This window comes from Neltuma alba, unplaced genomic scaffold (genome assembly GCF_004799145.2).
Source record: "Neltuma alba isolate B1F8T4 unplaced genomic scaffold, ASM479914v2 tig00001012_pilon, whole genome shotgun sequence".
Classification (NCBI taxonomy): domain Eukaryota; kingdom Viridiplantae; phylum Streptophyta; class Magnoliopsida; order Fabales; family Fabaceae; genus Neltuma; species Neltuma alba.
Genome location: NW_021632294.1, coordinates 23,775 through 36,431, shown reverse-complemented (window position 1 = coordinate 36,431; position 12,657 = coordinate 23,775). Strand labels below are relative to the sequence as shown.

At 32.9% G+C, this 12,657-nt stretch overlaps 1 protein-coding gene across 1 annotated transcript; it reads right to left on the bottom strand.

Moving 5' to 3' along the window:
• Positions 1-11,188: 11,188 nt before the first annotated feature.
• On the bottom strand, positions 11,189-11,689 carry LOC114749803 (uncharacterized). The gene has a single exon (XM_028938337.1). The coding sequence runs from the start codon at positions 11,687-11,689 to the stop codon at positions 11,189-11,191; it is 501 nt and encodes a 166-aa protein (XP_028794170.1).
• Positions 11,690-12,657: the final 968 nt, after the last annotated feature.

Below are 12,657 nucleotides of genomic sequence, written 5' to 3'. Positions count from 1 at the left end.
TCCATTCCTCCTTGTTCTCGTTTTTATGTTTTTGTTGTGTTGCTTAAGTTAGAATTCCCACTTCATGTTTATGTTTATGTACAATAACATGGTGTTAAAATTTAAAATTGTAGTTTGGTCAAATCAACTAACTAGTGAATCAATCTTTTCATGAGTAGGATCTAGGATTTGGGATGAGTCGAAAATAAATTTTTTTATTTTTTTTATTAAATTTAAAATGATGTTATCTTGAATTATAATATACGTAAATGAGAGGCTATACTATTCAGTAATTAAATCATACATATTTTTTAATCTTATTTGTGAGTTATTTCTAGCATGTTTTACTTGGTCCTGTAGATAGAACAAGAGAAAGATATATATATATATATATATATATAGATATGTTTTGCATCATGTTTAATCACACATAATTTTTTTTTTGGCCAATATAATCACACATAGTATAACTATATAGATTTTCACGATTTGAAAGCTATAAAGCTCACCTTGCTCAATGCCTTTTTCTGAGCTCAACAATAATACTACTTGACAAAATGTAAACCCGCTAACTCATTATAATATTTTTATGTAATCCCAATTTAATCCCATTAAGCCTGCACTCTAAAATAAATTTTATACAAGAATATCCTTATTTACCTTTTGCATTTTATAATTTATTTTGAAATATCATATGCATATATTTTCCTATGCATAAATGTTATAAGTTTATTTGACTGATACTTATAAAGTTTTTTAATTAAGTCATACCAGTCTCAAGATTTTGAATACAAGAAAGAAATATTTTGTAGGGAGTAATTACTATTTTTTAAGAGAAAATTATCCTCAGATGAGTAACCATTTTTATCAAGACATTGCAAATCAAATCTCCAATAGCAATAAACTAAAATTAGTTTAGAACGTTTTCCTAAAAAATCAAACAAAATAATAAAAGTTTTATCATATTATCCTAATGATCAAAATAAATACTCGGTTACTTGTGTAAATCCAATCAATTCGTTATCTACTTTTGATACTATTGATATGAAATTTTTTTGATTGAAATTGTCAAATTTTATACAAGTCAGTTTTTCCAACTCATTCGGTAATGCTTGATAGCTTTTGACTTGTATCATTAATAGTTTTATCCCTCAATTTGCATCTTTCAAAGAAATCAATAATCTTGTAGAAAAACAAGTTGAAATTGGATTAAAAAAGTTGTTATTTCAATCAAAGAGTTTGGAAAACAGGTTGTGCAATTGAATGCTTGTCTAATAATGAATCATATTAAGAGATTTTCAATAGTATTGGGTATTGACAATATTGAACTTACTGTACAGCTATTCTAAAACATAACATTAGATAACAAACAAAACAATTTTATATAAAATATTTAATTATTTTTGAAATAATTGGATTAATGTTTTTAAGTTAAATTACACCCCGTAATTCAGGATTATGACTTCCTCTCGGCAGGGATTGAACCAGGAAAATTGCTCGGGGTGGTGAAGTATATGTATATTTGTATATATGAATATTATTTTAATGAAAATATACTTATACATAATAATAAGATCTTTAAAAATAACCTAAAAATATGATAAAAATAAAAATTATAAGAAAAATTCTAATAGTCGTTCTATGAGAAAAACTAGTTGTGTTTTATTTATTTTGTAAATTTTAAATTTTTAATCGATAAGAATTTTCTTAATGATAAGATCATGTCCAAGACTATTCCTAGGAGGGGAAATATACTACTAGAACTTTAGAATTGTGCGATATATACCAACAATCTAGCCTAACTTTAGCCTGCTTTTAGTAAACCAGATATGCCTAATCCTCCAAATAATTTTAGATGAGGTCGTATTAAGTAACATACCATTTAAAAATTAAAATCAACAACATTTGAAAAATAATATATTCCATATCTAACACTAGCACGTCTTATCAAAGAAGCTGACAAAAATACTCTCAATATCTTAAATCACTCAACAACTCTTCCAAATTTAACAGCAAGAAGGCCTTATATCATTATGTGAGATAAGCTATATAGATTGCACAATACTATTACGTTCTATCAATAGTTAAATCTTTAGATAAATTGTTAATCTAACAACCTTGCTCAATAATTTCATAGAGTAACTACAAATGCTTGAAGGACATTCGAGTAACAATCCTGTTATCATAGTAGTGAATCTCAAAATTCAAGAATGTAAATTGTTACTCATTTTGTTGCTAGCTTCTTTATGAGGGCTTTTAATTGCATAATCATCTTTCGGATCAGTTTTAGGTTTTTTTAAATAGAACAACTATGTATAAAATTTGCTCAAAAACTGGTCATAACTGACAATTGAACTGGCATAATTGAATGCTATAAAAGTATCAAAATTTTGAAACTCTAGGATTGGATAGAAGCTTAAAACATTGGTTTTTGACTGTTTTCATATTCTGATGGCGAATTGTTGAGTTCACTGTTGTGAAGAAATTGTCTTGTTGCAGTAACAGTACTTGTGACTTTGTCGTGAAGAAAGACAAATGAGGAGCTCATGTTTGTATCCCTTATGTTTTCACTATGTGTTCGCATGATGCTTATGCTTAAGATGAATATGATGTTATGGCATGCTAACAACTATCGGATATATATGAATTGAATCTCATATGTGATAAAGTGATTATACTATATGTTGGAATAAAGATATGCCATAGTTATATGTGCAATGTGTAACTTATGGGGAGGTATTGTGATAGACATGTATTGAATCACCACGTGGTTTGCTTCTATAGGGTATACTATGAATGTCACTTGGCACTTTGAAAAAAATAGCACACCCTCATTTGCGATACTATCCTAGAGCTGTGCACCCCGAGGGCAACATACCCACGAGGTAGGACTGAGCAAGCAACCCGCAACTCGCAATACCCGCCCGCAACCCGTGAAAACTTTACCTATTTAGGCCTGCCCAAAAAAGATGTAAAATGGGCTAGCTTAAAAAGCTGGGCTAATTAAATAAACGGGCAGGCTACGGGCATACCCCCGGGCTGCCTGTGCCTGCCCATATATTTTTTTATTTGTTATGTGTATTTTTTTATTATAATATAATGTTTTCGGCAACTGCAAAACACATGTAGCCCTTGGTTTAGTGGTTTAAATATCTTGCCCACCAAAGTAGTGTTTACTCCCAGGTTCGAATCTGATTCCCGTAACTTTTCACTACTTTTTTTTTGTTTTTATAATAAATTTTAAAACTCAAAAACTAAATGTAGATGGAACCCTCGTCTTCTTCGGTCTTAGGTGCTCTAAACCATCGCCGTCTTTTTTCCTCCAACTATTTCCACGCATCGCTATTGTTGCCGCCGCCTTCCTCTTCCACCTGTTTTTATCTTCTTTTTCCCTGTCACATTGCCATTACAAGCTCCTCTTTCGTCACTGCTAAGCCCCCTCAGCTCAACCTCCAATCTCCGCCACACGACGAGCAATGAGCGACGGGCGACAGCAATTAAGCAACCACTCTCATGGCTCACTTGATTCGGATCTATGTATTTCTGCTTGTAATAGTTATTGTCGATGGGTCTAAGAATTTTGTGATTTTTGCTGAGATTTTTGTGTCCTTCTTCATCCTCCTTAGTATTCTTCTTCAATCTATCACCTGCAAAAAATTTTCCCAGCTACTCTTGTTGAATCTTTTCTCTTTTTGCCACGTTGCCGTTGAATCTGGATCTTTTGATTATTATTATTATTATAGTCTGAATTGTTAGACTTTGATTCATGACCTCTTGTTGCTACTTTTTCTAACACTTGATTCTAATTTTGCATCTGAAATTTCCTCTTTTTTTTCTATGGCTGGATGTGAAAACGGGCTACCCGCAACCTGTTGTAACCCGCCCATGTTGGCACAATCCGTTTAATCCAGGCTTAAATGGGTTTTCAACAGCCCGCACCCGTTTAAAGTTAAACAGGCGGGCTACGGGTTAGCCTCCGGGCTGCCCAACCCACCCGTTACTCACCCCTACCACGAGGATATCGAGCAGTAAACTCACTAGCGTAGCGTACTTTTTTTCTAGAGGAGTCTATGGCCTGTGTGTGCTCTGCTGACTTTGGTTGGTCTGCATCACACATGAGGAAAGCTCATAGGAATCACTAGTCACATAGTAGGATTTAGGCTATGGATTCAGGTTGGCAAGTGTAAGGAGGATATGAGACATGAATTAAACTTAAATAAAGAGCAATAGTTAATGAATTAAACTTGTCTATCTTTTCTTTGTTCTATGTTACTTGTTATATGCTATCTGTTATGAAATCTTAACTTGAGTAACGTTTACCTTGTCATTTTAGTTTCATTGGCTACTTCTTAGAGGTGTTAGTAGAATGTTTGTCTCACTTTGTTACTTTTGCGGGTGAGAGTAGCAGAAGAGCTGCACCAGGAAAGGAGCATGAGGCTAGAGGTCATGGGGCAACGTAACCCCTTCCTTGCACTTTATCTTATTATGTTTAACTTTTGATTATTTGCCATATAAAGCATGGACGTTCATTGTTTTAGCTATGGTTATTTGTTGAGTTTGGTTTACTGAACATCTATTCTATTATTTTATGATTTGGTCTTGTTCCTAGACAAAAGCCTAATTTTGGGGCTTGGATTCATATTATGTTTCATGACATGCTTGTAATGAATAATTGGTTTGATCCATTTCTTTTGAAAGTAGTTTATTATCTGTTACGACTACGTCTATTATGTCTAAGAAGAGATCTTTTATAACTATATTATAGTTCAATCCTTTCTAATATAGTTATACATTGAATGTGAATAAGTCTCGTTTATAACCACAATATAGTGCTATATAGATTGTATGTGTTTGTTTCTTTTATATATTGTGGTTATGAGAAAAATAGGGTAAGTATGGTAAGCAGGTTATAAGGTGTTACATTGAGAGAGTAATGAAGAACCAAATCACAACAAATATGTTTTCTTTAATAATATTTTATTTTTATTAATTGTAAGGATAAAATAGTCTTTTCGTAACTTATAACTAATTATGAAACAAAATTAGTCTAAACATTCCCTATAAATATTACTTTACGCCCAATATACTTTTAAAGTTTACTCTCAATCCCATTCCCACTCCTAATCCTATTCCGAATTTCAATCCATCAAAATTCAAGCTATGTATTAAACAAGACCATAGTAGGTTGATAAAATTTCCCTTTCGCCTTGTTAGGTACTTCCTAGTCACAAATTATTATAGTAGTTTTTTTCTATTTAAATCAGTCAACTTGAATTATATGATCAATATCTCTATTGATGTTCCTATTTTTTTGTATAATTGATTCTAAATATCTAAACATTGCTACTTGTGGAATGACTTAATCTCTAATCTCACCTCCATATTACTTCTAACTCACCTTTTATCAAAATTGCAATATATATATTCTGTCTTACATACTAAGAGGAAAACCCTTTGACTTTAGCTAGTGTTTTTTCTTATAACTCAAATATAGAGTTAATTTCTTCTTTCAACTCAGCCAAAAAAACTATATCATTGGCAACAAGCATGTACTTAAGAATTTTGTCTTTTATAAAATTCGTTAAACTGTCCAGAACTAGGTTAAACAAATAAGGGCTCAAAGATCATCTCTAATGTAGATCAATCCTTATAGGAAAGTCCTTAGTCTCGCCTCTAGGTGTTTTGATACTAGTTGTTACCCTCTTATACATATGTTGTATGATTTTGATATAAGCAACACGCACACATTTCTTTTCTAAGGCTTTCTAATGGCACATAGTCATAAGTTTTTCCTGAATAAATGAAAACCATATGCAAGTCATTTCCTTTGCTACGGTAATTTTTTTAATTAACCCCCTTACTAAATATATTTCTATAGAATTTGTATGTGTGAATAATTCAATTGTATTCATCTTGTGTAATAGAAAGTGAACTTGTAGAGAAGAGGTGAATCTAGAAAGATTACATGAGATATCAAAGAGTTATTGTAGGAATAATCTAAGTTAAATCAAATCCTCTGTAATATGCATAATATTTTGGAAATAATAATTATTTATATATTTACTGTACTTCCCCTCAAGTTGGATCATAGATACTAATAATGTCAAGCTTTCTTATGAAGTCTTCAAACAAATCTTCAAGTAGTCTTTGGGTGAAAATATCTGCAAGTTGCTGCTTTGAGGTCACATAGGACAAACATACAATAATGTTTTTTCTCTAATAAAGTGTTGGTCAACTTCAATGTGTTTGGTTTTGTTGTGTTGTACTGGGTTAAGAACCATATTTAAAGCTATCTTGTTGTCACAAGAGAGTTTCACTGACTTGCTAATATGAACTTAAGCCTCTTCTATTACTCTCTTCAACTAGAGACCCTCTATATTATCTTGAGCCAAGGCTCTCAATTATGAGTCTACACTACTTTTGGATATAACTTTCTATTTTTTACTCTGCCATGTCACTATATTACCCCCACACAAAGGTACAATAGCTAGATGTTGATATGCTATCTTCTTGAGCACCTACCTAGTCTAAGTTGACATGATATGGTGCAAAAAAAAACACTTATAATAATGATGCAATAGTAACAATGACGACAAAAAGTGATGGAGATTGTTGAAAAACTTTGGAGAAATGCTAGCGATGAGAGGAAGATAAATGTTTGAATGGGGTAGGGCAAGGGGGGGAATCATGACAACTTTGTGAAAATGAGAAGTGAAGCTATGAAAATACGATGCGACTAGGTTAAAATATAAATTGACAGGATGTTTAACATCGTTTATTATAAAATTAAAACTAATGTTGTAATCAAAACAAATTCGCTTTTTATATAAATGACTTTGTTTCTTGGCATTTTTCTCACTCGTTTTTGTCTTGTCAAGACTTACAATGTCAGCTTTTTGAATAAGGGAAGTTAAACTCTTCAAAATATTACAAAAATACTGCCATATTTTTTTTTCCAAATAATTGATGTTAACAAACAAGGTTGCAAGTATATTTTGTAATAGTGACTCTACTCTATTTATATTAATTTGGTTTGTGTTATAAATAAAGAAGAAGAACAGAGAAGAAAAGAATATCAATAAGAGAGAGTATTTCTCTTTTTATTCAAGGGGTGCTGAATACATTGTACATGGCCTCTATTTATAGGCACGGCTTTACATCTTTGATAGAATCTACAAATATAATAATAAAAGATAATTGCAGATAATGGGGATAATGGAAGATATTAAAGATACTAGGAGATGAGGGAGATAATGATAGATACATGGACATCCATAAAGATATTATATTCATAAAACTCCCTCTTGGATGTGCATAACTAAATATGTGCCTCGTTAAAAAAACTTCTACTAAGAAAACCCTATGGGACAAAACCTAGTAGAAGAAAAAGAGTGCAACATTTATTAATATATATTTCATAGTGTTGCCTCGTTAAAAACCTTGCTATGAAAACCCAATGGGAAAAACCATAGACAAGGAAAAAAAGAGTACAACATACATTTACTCCCCCTCTTGACAATGTCGGTTGATATCTCTGAGTCTACAAAGCCCAATGTCATGAACAAGTCTCTCGACCGTGGTGGCTGGAAGTGATTTGGTGAATAATTCTGCTAAATTTTCGCTGGAACGAATTTGTTGGATATTGACTTCACCATCCTTTTGAAGGTCACGAGTGAAGAAGAATTTTGGGGAGATATGCTTTGTTTTGTCTCCTTTGATGTACCCTTCTTTTAGTTGGGTAATACATGCAGTATTATCTTCGTACAGTATTGTTGGGATCATTTTACCAAAAGACAAGCCACAAGTAGTTCGTATGTGATGTATTAAGGACCTTAACCATACATATTCCCGACTTGTTTCATGCATTGCTAGAATCTCTGTATGGTTAGATGATGTGGCTGATATAGTTTGTTTCATAGATCGCCATGAAATGGTTGTACCACCACATGTGAATACATAGACAGTTTGTGATTTACCGACATATGGGTCAGACTGAAATATAACATCTGCATAGCCAACAAGATCGGTCTTGGATGCATTCGAATAAAATAATCCCATATCCATTGTACCCTTAAGATAACGAAGGATGTGTTTAACTCCATTCCAATGCCTTCGTGTTGGTGAAGAACTATATCTTGCTAGTAAGTTGACTGCAAATGATATATCAGGTCATGTATGATTAGCAAGATACATTAGTGCTCCAATCGCACTAAGATATGGTACTTCTGGACCAAGTAGCTCTTCATCACCTTTTTTCCCGATTTCTCGAGGTCTAAAAGGGTCCTTATCCACCTCTAAAGATCTTACAACAATTGGAGTACATAATGGATGTGATTTATCCATATAAAAACGTTTTAGGATCTTTTTTGTATAAGTTTCTTAATATACAAAAATTCCATTTTTCAACTACTCAATTTGTAATCTAAGGCAAAATTTTGTTCTTCCTAGATCCTTCATTTCAAATTCTTTCTTTAGGCAATTCACTGTCTTTTTAAGCTCTTTAGAAGTTCCAAAAATATTTATATCATCAATATACACAACGATTATAACGAACTCATTTCCTGATCTTTTCATAAAAATACATAGGCATATTGCATCATTTTTATATCCTTCCCTCAATAGATACTCACTAAGCCTATTATACCACATTCGCCCTGATTGCTTTAATCCATATAGGGATTTGTTTAACTTAATTGAGTATCGTTCTTGAGAGTTTGAATTGTATGCTTCTGGTAATTTCAGCCCTTCAGGGAGTCTCATATAAATGTCATTGTCAAGTGAGCCATACAGATAGGCTGTAACAACATCCATTAGATGTAAATTGAGCCCTTTATTTACTGTGAGGCTAATCAAGTATTGAAAAGTAGTTGTATCCACTACTGGTGAATAAGTTTCTTCAAAATCGATACCAGGTCTTTGTGTAAATCCTTGGGCAATGAGTCGTGCTTTGTATCTTATGATTTCACCCTTTTCATTTCTCTTTCGCACAAAAACCCATTTATATTCAACTGGTTTTACATCTTCAGGTGCAAGGACTACTGGTCCAAAAACTTTTCGCTGTTCTAGCGATTTTAATTCTGCCTCAATTGCATCTTTCCATTTTGGCCAATCCTTTCTTTGTTTACATTCACTAGTTGACTTTGGTTCATGATCCTCATTATCATTCATCACATCGAGCGCTAGATTATAAGAGAAAATATCATCGACGTCAACTTCACTTTGGTCCCATCGTTTCCCATTCATAACATAATTAATTGAGATCTCATCATTTTCACATATTTCAGGTACCTGACTTTCACTGAGAATTGGGATGTTAGCATTGTCTAATGACTCTTCTGGAGTTGCTAACTTTTCTAAATTATTCTCGACTAGGCCATCTATACTTTTAACTCCTTTTTTCTATCGAGGATTTTTATCTTTGGAGCTGATGGGCCTGCCACGCTTCATGCGTGCTTTAGAATCATTCACAATTGGTTGTCCATCAGGGACATCAATTTTAATAGGAGCATTAACAGCTGGAATATGTGATTTTGTTACTCTCTTTGGGCCAGTAAATGCATCTGGTAATTGATTTGCTAAACTTTGTAAATTGACCATCTTTTGAACTTCCAATTCACATTCTTTTGTGTGAGGATCAAGATGAGACAGTGATAATTCTTTCCAACTAATGTCCTTTTCCAACTTCTTATTTTCTCCCCTCATTGTTGGAAAAACTGACTCATCAAAATGACAATCGGCAAATTGAGCCGTGAACAAATCTCCTGTTGACGGTTATAGATATTTTATTATAGCCAGAGATTCATATCCAATATATATTCCCATCGTTCTTTGAGGCCCCATCTTGGTACGTTGTAGGGGAGCAATTGGAACATGTACAGCACATCCAAAGGTTCTTAGATGGGAAATATTGGGTTTATGACCAAAAACTACTTGTAAAGGGGAGGACTTGAGATAACTTGTTGGCCTGATGCGAATTAACATTGCTACATGCAAAATTGCATGTCCCTAAGCAGAAATTGGGAGATTTGATCTCATAAGTAATGGTCTCGCAATTAATTGTAAACGTTTGATCAATGATTCTACAAGTCCATTTTGTGTGTGCACATGAGCCACAGGATGTTCAACATCAATCCCAAGAGACATACAATAATCATTGAAAGCTTGTGAAGTAAATTCACCAGCATTATCAAGACGTATTTTCTTGATAGGAAAATCCGGGAAATGTGCTCTTAATCTAATTAATTGAGCCAATAATCTTGTGAACGCCAGGTTACGCGAAGATAATAAACAGACATGCGACCATCTTGTTGATGCATCAATTAGAACCATAAAATATCTAAATGGTCTGCATGGTGGATGTATCGGTCCACAAATATCTCTCTGTATGTGTTCTAGAAAAGTGAGAGGCTCACTTTTTAGTTTTCCTGGTGATGGCCGAACAATTAACTTTCCCTTGGAACATGCATTACATGAGAAAACATTGGATTGTGGTATTTGTTGACTTTTCAATGAATGTCCACATGAATTCTCAATTATTTTTCACATCATAATTGTCTTGGGATGGCCTAACCGGTCATGCCAAACATTAAATTTGTTATCATTTATAAACTGCTGGTTTATAATGATGTGTACTTCATTTGTACTAATAATTGTGTAGTACAAGCCAGAAGAAAATGCAGGCAATCTTTCTAGTGTGCATTTTTTACTTGAGGTTGACTTTGTAATAGCAAGATATTCTTGATTTTCCTCAATTGTTGTTTCGATATGGTATCCATTATTGCGGATATCCTTAAAACTCAACAAATTTCTTTTAGACTTAGTTGAGTAAAATGCACTATCAATGTATAATATTGTTCCTCCAGGTAACAATATATTGGCTCTTCTGGAGCCTTCAATCAGTTTTGCACTTCTAGATATAGTTTGAACGTTGGCTTCTTGTATTACCAAAGAAGAGAAATACTTTTTATTTCTAAGTATTGTATGAGTTGTTGCACTGTCAACAAGACATAAATCTTCATGATTGACGTCAATAGGAGCCATTCTTCGTTACAAGGAACATAGTCAAGAGAAGGGGGAAGAAACAAAAGTAATAAAAGGAAAATACTTGTAATTTTATTAATCTGGAAAAATAACAACATTGAAAGTAGAAACTTTATAAAAGAAGATGAAAAGAAAAAAAATCATAGAAATTTAACTTCACTAAAGCAATTTATTGTTGAACATTCCCATCACCAATCAAGTGATCAATCTTTCCATTAGGATCAGCAAAGAAATCAGCAATATCCAAATGAGTGGCATCCATGTTGCCATAATCAGAATCACCCTCTTCATCAACAAAATTGGTTTCTTCCCTTGGCATTTTTCCATTGCCTTTACTTTTATTTTTAAGCGATTCTTGATAAAGGTCAACCAAATGTTTTGGTGTACGACAGGTATGTGACCAATGACCATTTCCACCACAACGATAACACGAGTCTTCAGAGTGGTTATTACTTCCACTAGTTTTTCTCTTGCGATTCTCATCATTCTTTGCCCTCTTTGAATAGGAATTTGAACCACCTCGATTATGACCATGACCACGTCCGCGGTCAATGCGACGGCCTTGTGCACGTCCATGTCCTCCTCCACGACCATGTGTTGGTCCATTTACTACTATATTTGCTTCCGGGAATGGAGTGGAGCCGGTTGGACAGGATTCATGATTTTTCATTAAAAGCTCATTATTTTGCTTAGCTACAAGAAGGCAAGAGCCACAAACTCAAGTTTTGTAAGGTTTGACATGATGGCACTACCACAAAAGAATATAATATTAAAAAAATTGCCATGTATGGAAATTACATTGCTCTTCGCTAATGAGAAGAAAAGAAAAAAAAATTATAAATTACCAGAAGAAAACAAATGAAAAGAAAATTAAATGAGAAAGAGACAAAATTTGGTATATTGTCTCTACAGGTATAATCATTTTAAAATCATATCTATCAAATCAAAATAAATTAACAAATAAACAATAAATATTTCTAAAAAAAATAAATATATACATAGTTTCTAGCCATTTACTCAGATAAAATCAAATTTGAATGACTTCTGGTCATGAGTTAAAAATTATATGGCTTCTAGCTATATGTTAGAAAATTAAAATTATGGCTTCTGATCATTAAAATAGAAAAATCAAAATTATGACTTCTGGCCATAAGAAAGAAAACAAAGTTTTATGGCTTCTGGCCATAAAGTATAAAATAAAGTTTTTATGGCTTCTGGCCATAAGAAAGAATAACAAAGTTTTATGGCTTCTGGCCATAAGAAAGAATAATGAAGTTTTATGGCTTCTGGCCATAAAGTAGAAAACTTTAAACCATATGGCTTCAAGCCATTTAGGAAAAGAATGGGGAAAAAAAATACTCATAGTGTAGAAGAGTATAGAAGAGTATAGAGGATATACAATAAATCATGAAACATAATGCATAATAATAAGAAAAAGATCAGAATATTATACCTTTGTTAGAGTCCTCGTGCTGATAACGTGTTATAAATAAAGAAGAAGAACAGAGAAGAAAAGAATATCAATAAGAGAGAGTATTTCTCTTTTTATTCAAGGGGTGCTGAATACATTGTACATGGCCTCTATTTATAGGCACGGCTTTACATCTTTGATAGAATCTACAAATATAATAATAAAAG